At 41.3% G+C, this 11,733-nt stretch overlaps 1 protein-coding gene across 2 annotated transcripts in view; it reads left to right on the forward strand.

Annotated features, from left to right (window-relative positions):
• The window catches only part of capn3a (calpain 3a, (p94)), a 35,042-nt gene extending 23,309 nt beyond the window's left edge, over positions 1–11,733 (forward strand). Inside the window, exons 13-21 of one of the 2 annotated variants that reach the window (XM_047346235.1) lie at positions 1,212–1,248; positions 1,478–1,555; positions 1,714–1,771; positions 4,657–4,730; positions 5,100–5,168; positions 5,357–5,435; positions 6,726–6,842; positions 9,822–9,880; positions 10,875–11,733. In XM_047346235.1, the coding sequence (XP_047202191.1) occupies positions 1,212–1,248; positions 1,478–1,555; positions 1,714–1,771; positions 4,657–4,730; positions 5,100–5,168; positions 5,357–5,435; positions 6,726–6,842; positions 9,822–9,880; positions 10,875–10,901 (598 nt within the window). In that variant the 3' untranslated portion in view covers positions 10,902–11,733. The remainder of the gene's footprint in view (positions 1–1,211; positions 1,249–1,477; positions 1,556–1,713; positions 1,772–4,656; positions 4,731–5,099; positions 5,169–5,356; positions 5,436–6,725; positions 6,843–9,821; positions 9,881–10,874) is intronic. The other variant, XM_047346236.1, reaches the window with a different exon arrangement.

Genomic DNA, 11,733 nt, shown 5'->3' on the forward strand with positions numbered 1-11,733 from the left:
CTGCTGGCGCAGCAGCGGCAACCGGACTCGGCAGAGATTGATCCCCATCATCGGACAGACCATGAACATCCAAACCGATGTCCAGTACATCCTCCTCTCCCTGAAGGGGTTCTAGTTGAAGCTGAGACCGAGCACCTTCATTATCGGCTAACCCATCAACATACTCCATATGGTCCGCCCAGCTGGAAGCGGAGACTTTGTCTGAAAAGCCATCCTTGTCAGAATCAGACGAAACTGGGTTTCCCGACTCGGAGAGCAGTGGGTCTTGCCGTAAGACAGCAGCCCCTCCCAGCACCTTCTCAAGGAATTGAACCCGCCTCTCCAGGGTCAAGCGACGAAGCTGGCGACAGAACACATATGCTTCAGGCTCTGGCAACGCTCTGTGAGCGTGAACAATCTCGAGACAGACAGGACAAGCCTCATGCTGGTCATTCTCATGAAGCGAGAAGCCGCACCCCTAAGAACAGGGACGAATAGATGACTTCTGCTTTGCTTGCGTTAGCTTTGTGCTCATCCTGAACCACGAAAGCCAGACCGAACTGCTTAAAATTAGCGCTTCGCGGGCAGACACATTTACCAGCAGGCAGCAGTGACTAACTCCAACAAAAGCAGTTGAACTAATTCCAAGTAGCCTTTCGAAAAGAGACACAGAGCTACCCAGCAGCAGCTAGCTAGCCTGACTCAAAGAGGTGTTCTTAGCGAGGTGAAGAGCGTAAGAACTGAGTAATGACGACGATGACGGACAGGTATATAGTGCAGGCGGGGCCTGTCACCTTTCGTCATCACATCATTTATCTAGGAGGCATGATTAGAGGTGGCTTCAGCCAGGACACGCAGAGCGTGATATCCCATACTCATGTACTGAGTGAATCGACTGATAGGGAACTGTAGCTGACATTGTTGGTTACTGAGGATATAAGTTATGACGTTAGGCTAACAACTAGCTTATTCTTGCTTTTTAATATAAGTGATTCCAAAAAACTCTCGTCAGGAGGAAGTATCAGGTATCAACGTGTCATTCACTCTTCATACCTTGTTAAATGTTTTCTCAATTTTTGATGGTTTTTAAGAGACGGAACAGTTTTAGCTCCAGGATATCAGATGTACTTGAACATACAGTAAATGTCTGATGAAAAACAAAAACATAACTTATGGTCTACATGAGATGTTGTTGTCAGCATGCTGACCGCTGTTTGTTCGTGTTCACTCAGGGAGATAGAGAACAGAATCGAGGCCGACCATCCTGTGGTAAGTCTGATTTACTCTACAGTCGCTCCACAAACTCTGACTACTCAGAATATCATGTTTTTTGTTCCAAAAACATTTTCCTTTCCTCATGTTTTGCCTTATCGTGTAGGTAAATATTTTTAGGGTTGACGTTTTTAGACTAATATTGCTAAAATCCCTCCGGAAATGTCAACCTCCACATTTTTCCCTTTAATCTTCATCACACTGTGTGGCTTCGTTTATATGGCAGCCGGCTCCAGCCTCGGCGGGGGAAGAGAGCGAGGAGGACCAGCAGTTCCGGACTATTTTTCAGGAGATAGCCGGTGACGTGAGTACAGAAGGACGCAGGAAGCAGTTGTTGATCCTCCCATGTTTTTTTTTAATATAAACTAATTACTGTAAAAAATGTTTGGAAATCAGTCAGATGTGATTTATCTCTTTTGTTCCTCCTCTAAGACTGCTTCTCTGCTCCCCATTCTCTCTTAGGACATGGAGATCACAGCTAATGAACTGAGAAATGTTCTTAACAGGGTGATCACCCAGCGTAAGTTCAGTCAGCTCTAAATTGTTCCTATCCTGATAAATAATTATTGTGTAATACTTTGCAAAAGTATTTATTCCCACTTGATTTATTTTTTACATTTTCATACATTACAGCTACAAACTTCATTATGTTTTATTTGGATTTTATGATAGCTCACCTTAAAGTTGTGCATAACTAAAAACAGAGAGCAAAATAAGTTCTAACATTTCTTTTAGAAAATAAAAATTTTCAATAGAACTACATTTTGCTGCACTTACAGCTGCAGGTCTCTGGGGGATGTCTGAAATTTTTATTCATTCTTTGTTGCAGAATAGTTTCAACTTGGTCAGATTTGATGCAGTCTTGCCATGGATTTGGGGGTGGAACTTTGACTAGGCCATTTTAACACATAAATATTTTTTTATCTAAACAGGGGCGACAAAATGTTTTGTCCATTAAAGGTAAAATTGTAACATTGAAAGTACTTGTGAATCATATAGTTTTTTCAATAGAAATGCATAAATAACTTTAGTTCTGTTATGTGCAGTATTTTAATAAAACAAAGTAGTTTGATTTTTATAGAATGGGGCTCTTTATGGGTTTAATGAATGGGTGCACCCAAGTCTGGTTCTGAGTAAAAGTCACTGGACATGGGACGGCCCTGATCTTAACCAGTCCATTGTATATTTAGGATTGTTCATTTGCTAGGTCAGCCTGAAGTCTTTTTTAGACTCTAACAGGTATTTTTTCCCATGATTGCCCTTTATTTGGCTCCATCCATCTTCCCCTTAACGCTGATCAGACTTTCTGTCCCTACATAAAATAATACCCCCACAGCATGATGCTGTCACTACCATGTTTCACTGTGAGGATGGTGGGTTTCACTGGATGTGCAGTGTTAGCTTTCTGCAACATGGAGTTTTGCATGTAGGCCAAAAAGTTCAGTTCCAGTCTCATCTGACCAGATCACCTTGTTCCACAATTTCGCAAACAGGACTGCTTATGAATTTCTTTCAACAATGCTTGTCCCAAACATATTGGTCCTTATGATGCTGTTTGTTTACTTCTGAGGCCTTCACAGAGCAGCTGTGTATTACAGGTCCTTCTCAAACTATTAGCATATTGTGATAAAGTTCATTATTTTCCATAATGTCATGATGAAAATTTAACATTCATATATTTTAGATTCATTGCACACTAACTGAAATATTTCAGGTGTTTTATTGTCTTAATACGGATGATTTTGGCATACAGCTCATGAAAACCCAAAATTCCTATCTCACAAAATTATCATATCATTAAAAGGGTCTCTAAACGAGCTATGAACCTAATCATCTGAATCAACAAGTTAACTCTAAACACCTGCAAAAGATTCCTGAGGCCTTTAAAACTCCCAGCCTGGTTCATCACTCAAAACCCCAATCATGGGTAAGACTGCCGACCTGACTGCTGTCCAGAAGGTCACTATTGACACCCTCAAGCAAGAGGGTAAGACACAGAAAGAAATTTCTGAACAAATAGGCTGTTCCCAGAGTGCTGTATCAAGGCACCTCAGTGGGAAGTCTGTGGGAAGGAAAAAGTGTGGCAGAAAACGCTGCACAACGAGAAGAGGTGACCGGACCCTGAGGAAGATTGTGGAGAAGGGCCGATTTCAGACCTTGGGGGACCTGCGGAAGCAGTGGACTGAGTCTGGAGTAGAAACATCCAGAGCCACCGTGCACAGGCGTGTGCAGGAAATGGGCTACAGGTGACGCATTCCCCAGGTCAAGCCACTTTTGAACCAGAAACAGCGTCAGAAGCGCTTGACCTGGGCTACAGAGAAGCAGCACTGGACTGTTGCTCAGTGGTCCAAAGTACTTTTTTCAGATTAAAGCAAATTCTGCATGTCATTCGGAAATCAAGGTGCCAGAGTCTGGAGGAAGACTGGGGAGAAGGAAATGCCAAAATGCCAGAAGTCCGGTGTCAAGTACCCACAGTCAGTGATGGTCTGGGGTGCCGTGTCAGCTGCTGGTGTTGGTCCACTGTGTTTTATCAAGGGCAGGGTCAATGCAGCTAGCTATCAGGAGATTTTGGAGCACTTCATGCTTCCATCTGCTGAAAAGCTTTATGGAGATGAAGATTTCATTTTTCAGCACGACCTGGCACCTGCTCACAGTGCCAAAACCACTGGTAAATGGTTTACTGACCATGGTATCACTGTGCTCAATTGGCCTGCCAACTCTCCTGACCTGAACCCCATAGAGAATCTGTGGGATATTGTGAAGAGAACGTTGAGAGACTCAAGACCCAACACTCTGGATGAGCTAAAGGCCGCTATCGAAGCATCCTGGGCCTCCATAAGACCTCAGCAGTGCCACAGGCTGATTGCCTCCATGCCACGCCGCATTGAAGCAGTCATTTCTGCCAAAGGATTCCCGACCAAGTATTGAGTGCATAACTGTACATGATTATTTGAAGGTTGACGTTTTTTGTATTAAAAACACTTTTCTTTTATTGGTCGGATGAAATATGCTAATTTTGTGAGATAGGAATTTTGGGTTTTCATGAGCTGTATGCCAAAATCATCCGTATTAAGACAATAAAAGACCTGAAATATTTCAGTTAGTGTGCAATGAATCTAAAATATATGAATGTTAAATTTTCATCATTACATTATGGAAAATAATGAACTTTATAACAATATGCTAATATTTTGAGAAGGACTTGTATAATGAAATTAGACTACACACAGCTGGAGTCTGTTTACAAATTAGGTAACATTCGAAGGAAAGTGATTGCACTGGATTTTATTTTGGGATATTAGAGTAAAGGGGGCTAAATGCAAAGGCATGCCACACAGGTGTTGATTCGTAAAATAATTTAAATTGTCCAATAAAATACATGATTCCTGTTCTTTTTCCCTCTAGACAAGGACCTGAATACTGAGGGCTTCAGCCTGGAGAGCTGCAGGAGCATGATTGCTCTGATGGACGTATCCTTTGTATCGAGTGCATCAGGCAGGCTGTGTGGTGCACAGGAGACACAACCTGCCAAGACCCTTTTATAGGGTCTGTGAAGGACGCTCACAGGGTCTAGGCAACACGGCACAGACACTATGATATTTACGTTTGAAGGTTGTTCTGACAACCGGAAACTCACTCATTCACTCCTATTTGGTACAGTCAACACAGACACTATTTTAGCAAAGATGTTAAAGAACAAAATTACATCGTAGAAAGAACAGATGGTGGTGCTTAGATGTTCTTCTAAATGAAAAGTGTTTGAAGGGTAACAAAAGAACTGGAAAATTGTAGTCGCTGTTTTCTGAGTTCACATTTTGTCGAGTTTGGTCTTAACCATGTCCGTTCAGATGGATGGGACAGGTAGACTCAATCTGCAGGAGTTCAGACATCTGTGGAATAAGATCAAGCAGTGGCAGGTGGGAAAAACGCTGCTTCTCTTTCATATTCATTTATAAAGCATAACTGGATCAGCGGTAACTGTTTTGGGTGTCAGAAGAAGGAACGTCCTCCACCATTTTTTAGCGAATAACTTTTTATTATAAGCAGATGAGGGAGATGGTTTTCATTGTGATCTTGTGATGAATTCATATTTTCTGTTTTCCAGGGAATCTTTAAGCATTATAATGCCGATCAGACCGGCAGCATCAATAGTTATGAGATGAGGAATGCTGTTAATGATGCAGGTAAGAAAATACAGAAATGTTTCCACTACTGGTAACCACAAAATACAAGGAGATAAATGGAGTGCATGGCAGAGGGATTATTAATGGTGCACTGGAAAAATGAGTGCAGTTTGCCGAAGCTAAGACAATTAGATTATAGCTGTAGAAACCCTTTTTTTTAATGATGTGTTAGTAATATACTGTGTCTTGCAAAAACATTCACACTCTTTAAACATTTTCACATTCTGTCACATTACAAACACACTTCAATGTTTTTTATTCAGATTTGATGTGATAGACCAACATACAGCAGTGAAGGACTGTGAAGTGGTAGGGAAAGGATCCTGGGTTTCCCACATGTTTTAACAAAAAAAATAAAAAGCTAAAGCTCAATGAGATTGGTTGGAGATCACCTGTGAACAGCAATTTTCAAGTATTGCCACAGATTCTCAATTGGTTTAAGGTCTGAACTTTGACTAGGCTGTTCAAACACAAAGTTGCGTGCATCTTTCCCTGTAGAACAAGCTTCTTTGTCCCTGCTGAAGAAATGCATCTGCACAGCATGATGCTGCCACAGCCATGTTTCACTGTGGGGATGGCGTGTTGAGGCTATTAACTTTTCGTCACACATTGTGTTTTGCGTGCAAAGCGAAAGGTTCAAATTTGGTCCATGTATCCCCATACATGTGGGCAAACTGCAATTGGGGCTTCTTGTAGTTTTCTTTAAACATTGGCTTTCTTCTTGCCACTCTTCCATAACCCTTCCCCTGCAGCTCCTCCAGACTTACCTTGGCCTATTTTGATGCTTGTCTAGTTAATCATCTTAATGTCCAGCCTGTTAGTTTAGGTGGAAGGCCATTTCTTGGTAGAGTTGCAGTTGTGCCATACTCTTTCTATTTCTAGATGATGTGTTGAACAGTTCTCAGGGAGATGTTCAGTAGTTAGGATATTGTTTTATAACCTAACCCTGCTTTGAACATCTTCACAGCGTTCTCCCTGACCTGTCTGCTGTGTTCCTTGTTCTTCATGAAGCTGTTTGTTCGCTGATGTTCTCTAACAATCCTCTGAGGCCTTCACAGAGCAGCTGGATTTATACTGAGACTAATTAAACAAAGGGCGGACTCTATTCAGTTAGATGACTTCTCAAGGCAATGGATTGCACTGGATTTTATTTAGGGGTATCATAGTAAAAGTGGATAATCACAAATGTTGACAAACCTTTCAGATATTTGTGCTTTAATAATTGATGAAAACCATTTGCTAATTAATGTTTTTGTCACTGTACAGTCATGTGTCTTATGTCCTGTCCAGGCTTCCGTCTCAACAACCAGCTGTATGACATCATCACCATGCGCTACGCAAACGAGAACATGAACATCGACTTTGACAGCTTCATCAGCTGTCTGGTTCGGCTCGAAGCCATGTTCAGTAAGTCAGTGCCCCGTTAAGACAGAATTCACTTGGAAGATGGTGGGATTTTAAATTCCTGAATTCCAAAATGTTGAAGACCATCAAATACATTTTAATGTCAGATGAAGATAACCAGAGTAAATACAGAACACGGTTTATAAATGGCTTCACTATAAACATACAAAATCTATCCAAACCAACCGGGCCCTATATGAACAACTAACTGTACAGTTAAATTAATAAGGTCGGCCACTCTCTAGCATAAACAACCTGTTTAAGGTCACACCATAGCATCTTCATTAAAATTTAATCTCAGGCATTAACTAGGCCACTACCATAACCTTCATTTTATTTATTTTTTGTGCTTTTGATATTTGGTTTGCTGCATAACCCAGGTGTGCTTGATGACCAGACATTCTGCTTTATGATTTTTTCCTGGAGAGCAGAATTAATTGAGGTCCTTAAAAGCAGCTCTAGACCATCACACTATCACCACCATATATGAGTGTGCTGCCAGATATACAGTCCCTTGCGAAAGAACAAACATAAAGATATAAAATTCAAATTTTTTGTGAAGAATCAACAACAAGTGGGACACAGTCGTGAAGTGGAATGAAATTTATTGAATGTGTCAAACGTTTTTAACAAATAAAAAACTGAAAAGTGGGGCGTGCAATATTATTTGGCCTCCTTGCGTTAATACTTTGTAGCTCCACCCTTTGCTGCAATTACAACTGCAAGTCACTTGGGGTTTGTCTCTATCAGTTTTGCACATCGAGAGACTGAAATTCTTGCCCATTCTTTCTTGCAAAACAGTTGGAGCTCAGTGAGGTTGGATGGAGAGCGTTCGTGAACAGCAGTCTTCAGCTCTTTCCACAGATTCTTGATTGGATTCAGGTCTGGACTTTGACTAGGCCATTCCAACACCTGGATATGTTTATTTGTGAACCATTCCATTGTAGATTTGGCTTCATGTTTTGTATCATTGTCTTGTTGGAAGATAAATCTCCGTCCCAGTCTCAGGTCTCTTGCAGACTCCAACAGGTTTTCTTCCAGAATGGTCCTGTATTTGGCCCCATCCATCTTCCCATCAATTTTGACCATCTTCCCTGTCCCTGCTGATGAAAAGCAGGTCCAAACCATAATGCTGCCACCACCATGTTTGACAGTGGGGATGGTGTGTTCAGGGTGATGAGCTGTGTTGCTTTTACGCCAAACATATCGTTTTGCATTGTGGCCAAACAGTTGGATTTTGGTTTCATCTGACCAGAGCACCTTCTTCCACATGTTTGGTGTGTCTCCCAGGTGGCTTGTGGCAAACTTTAAACGAGACTTTTTATGGATATCTTTGAGAAATGGCTTTCTTCTTGCCACTCTTCCATATAGGCCAGATTTGTGCAGTGTACGACTGATTGTTGTCCTATGGACAGACTCTCCCACCTCAGCTGTAGATCTCTGCAGTTCATCCAGAGTGATCATGGGCCTCTTGGCTGCATCTCTGATCAGTCTTCTTCTTGTTTGAGATGAAAGGTTAGAGGGACGGCCGGGTCTTGGTAGATTTGCAGTGGTCTGATACTCCTTCCATTTCAATATGATTGCTTGCACAGTGCTCCTCGGGATGTTTAAAGTTTGGGAAATCTTTTTGTATCCAAATCTGGCGTTAAACTTCTCCACAACAGTATCTCGGACCTGCCTGGTGTGTTCCTTGGTCTTCATGATGCTCTCTGTGCTTTGAACAGAACCCTGAGACTATCACAGAGCAGGTGCATTTATACGGAGACTTGATTACACACAGGTGGATTCTATATATCATCATCAGTCATTTGGGACAACATTGGATCATTCAGAGGTCCTCACTGAACTTCTGGAGTGAGTTTGCTGCACTGAAAGTAAAGGGGCTGAATAATATTGCACGCCCCACTTTTCAGTTTTTTATTTGTTAAAAAAGTTTGACACATCCAATAAATTTAATTGGACTTCAGGATTGTGTCCCACTTGTTGTTGATTCTTCACCAAAAATTTGAATTTTATATCTTTATGTTTGAAGCCTGAAATGTGGCAAGAGGTTGAAAAGTTCAAGGGGGCCGAGTACTTTCGCAAGGCACTGTACCAACATGCACATCTTCACAAAAGTTCCACTTGTGTCTCATCAGTCGACAGAATATTTTACCAAAAGTCTTATGGATCATTAACACATTTCTTTGAGGGGAAATGTGAGATGGGCTGTTGTGTTCTTTTTGGTCAGCAGTGGTTTCTTCCCTGCAACTCTTCCATTTTTCCCCAGTCTATTTGTTATTGTTGAATCATGAACACTGACATTGTTCAAGGCAAGAGAGGTGTGCAGTGCTTTAGGTGTTGTTTTGGTTAGTTTTGCGGTCTCCTGGATGAGCATTCTTGGGGTCCATTCTGTAGGACAGTCACTCCTGTGAAAATTAACTACTGTTTTATGCTTTCTCCGTTTGTGGATAAAGGCTCTCACCAACGGGTTTCTCACCAGTTCCTGAATTTCTTTCGATCGGGGCTTGATGTGCTGTTTTTTGAGGTCTTTTGGTCTACGTCATGTTGTTAGACCAGGTTTACTTTTGTGATTTCTTTCATCTAAACGTCTGGCAGCAATCAAGCTGGCATGTAGCTGGTAAAATTTTAATTCTGTGAATTCCTAATTTAACAAGGCGGTAATTAGTTTCTCTCACAGGACCAGGTTGGTCTGGATAGTCTTATTTTTTCCATAATAAATAAAATCCTCATTTCAAAACTGTTGTATGTATATAATATGTCTGATATTAAAATCTTGTGATGATCTGATACATTTAAATGTGACAGAAAAGGTAAAACAAAAGAAATACTCCTAAAATTACTTTATATATCTCTGCGTTGTAAAGTATGTGATCCTTCACAACCCTGTTGTGCATCCATGACCATTTGAAAAAATGTTACCCCATTACTTCTGATAATCATGTGTTCACAACTCGCTTCAGGTTATTTTCTTGTTCTCAGGGGCCTTCCAAGCATTTGACCAGGATGGAGATGGCACCATCAGACTCAGCGCCCTGGAGGTACGAAACCATCATGTTTCTACACTTCCGCAAATGCACTACATTGGTTCTGACATTTTAACTACCCCCCTCACTTCACATGGGGACACTGTTAAACATTCAGCCTCAGGTATATACCGGTACATACAGCCCCACTAATATTTGGAGAAGTGTCATTAGCAAGTTGCAGAGAAACTGCACACTTTTCGTGGCCATCATCAACCTTTTGGTTGGATGATTGGGTACCCTTCACATCAGAAATGATCGAGCTCATTTAAGTTGGTTGGTTTCCAGCCATGGACACGTGTTTTAAGCCCAGTCCAGAACTTAAAATATGGTTAAGGCTTTGGGGAGACCGTTTAGGAACTTGTCCAAAACTACTTTTGATGTGTTTGGGATCGTTGTCCTGTTAGAACGCCTAATTGGTTCTAGTTTTCATCTAGCCCAAACAGTCAGGGAAATGGTCCGTATGTTCAGGAATAACCCAGGAACCAGCATGGCTCAAGCTGATCATAATCTGGGAGAGGCTGGAACACCAGTGGCTAACATTAAGCTTCGAGAATAAGTCCGACTTCAACCCTATTGAAAATGGACTATAGGTATACCAATTTAAATGAGTATTATCAGATGATTGGTCAAATATCCAGTCAGGATTATGCCAGGATCTTGCTGATGACTTTTAAAATATTAGTGGGGGGTGTTTGTATAATTTAGAAAATACATATAAACTTGTGTACACAATTTTTACATTCAAAAACCTTAACATTTTTATGTTGTACCAGCATTCAAGACAGTGATTTCATATTTAATTTGGATTTTTAATGGCCTTGAACCATGGCATTCTTCCGATTAGTGCATGTAAACCTCCAACCACCCCAGTAAATTCAGTGGTCAACATGGAGCATTCAGGACAAACGCAAGAATCCTACTGCAAATTAAACCATAACAGATTTTGAATAAACTGCTTAATTTCTCCTTTAAATAAAGTGTTTCCTTTTTTCTCCTAAATCTGAAGTGGCTCCAGCTGACCATGTACGCCTAGAAAGGTCCATTTTGTCCCAGGTGAATTCCACTCCCCATGAGGATCAGACCTGCCAGCCTTTACCTCAATATTCAGTGTGCCCGAATGCCGTTAGCTTTCATCCACCTCATCTCACTTCCAGAAGCTCCGAACACGTCGTCCCGTTCTTTTTCCTCTGCCTTTGTTCTACCATGATCACCACATCGATCTCTTTCAGTTTTTGGCTTCGTTTGGATTTCTTCCTTTATCTTAATTTATGACATCATCACCGTTGTACTGTTCTTTTCTCAGGCAGCAAACACAATCAACCTCTTTTTACTGTCACAATACCTCACAGAGCGCCTCTCATACATCATACTGTTTTCTTCTGTCTATAAGCTAGCTGGAAGGATTGTCCCCATGCATCTAACCCACAGACCTGGGCTTTAAATTCCTAAAATTCTCTCAAGGTTTTTTTTTTCAGTCAGTAAAATGTTCCTTCCACCCGCAACTGAGCCATGCTGCATACAGCTCCAAACATGGCTCTCCCTGTTGGAGAAACTCAGGCTTCCTCGGCGCCAGTCGGCAGGACTTCGCCCCCTGACAACTGTCCAGTCTTCTAGTTTTTATTCTCTGCACGTGTTTGGACTTAATCAAAGATCAAAACAAGGAGCCAACGGGTCCTAATCCAGACTCAGGCGTTGAAGTTCAAATATGGATTTGAAAGAATATGGCTAAAGGGTTTAACTGCAGCTTTTTCTGTGATTTTTTTCTTTTTCCCCTCCATGAAGGTTTTGATCAAATGAGTGTACCACATTTTTAAGCATTTTAACCCAATAAATATGTAGCTGTTGGTTTGACTGCGTTACCACCA

The sequence above is a fragment of the Girardinichthys multiradiatus genome, chromosome 19, assembly GCF_021462225.1.
Source record: "Girardinichthys multiradiatus isolate DD_20200921_A chromosome 19, DD_fGirMul_XY1, whole genome shotgun sequence".
Taxonomy (NCBI): Eukaryota; Metazoa; Chordata; class Actinopteri; order Cyprinodontiformes; family Goodeidae; genus Girardinichthys; species Girardinichthys multiradiatus.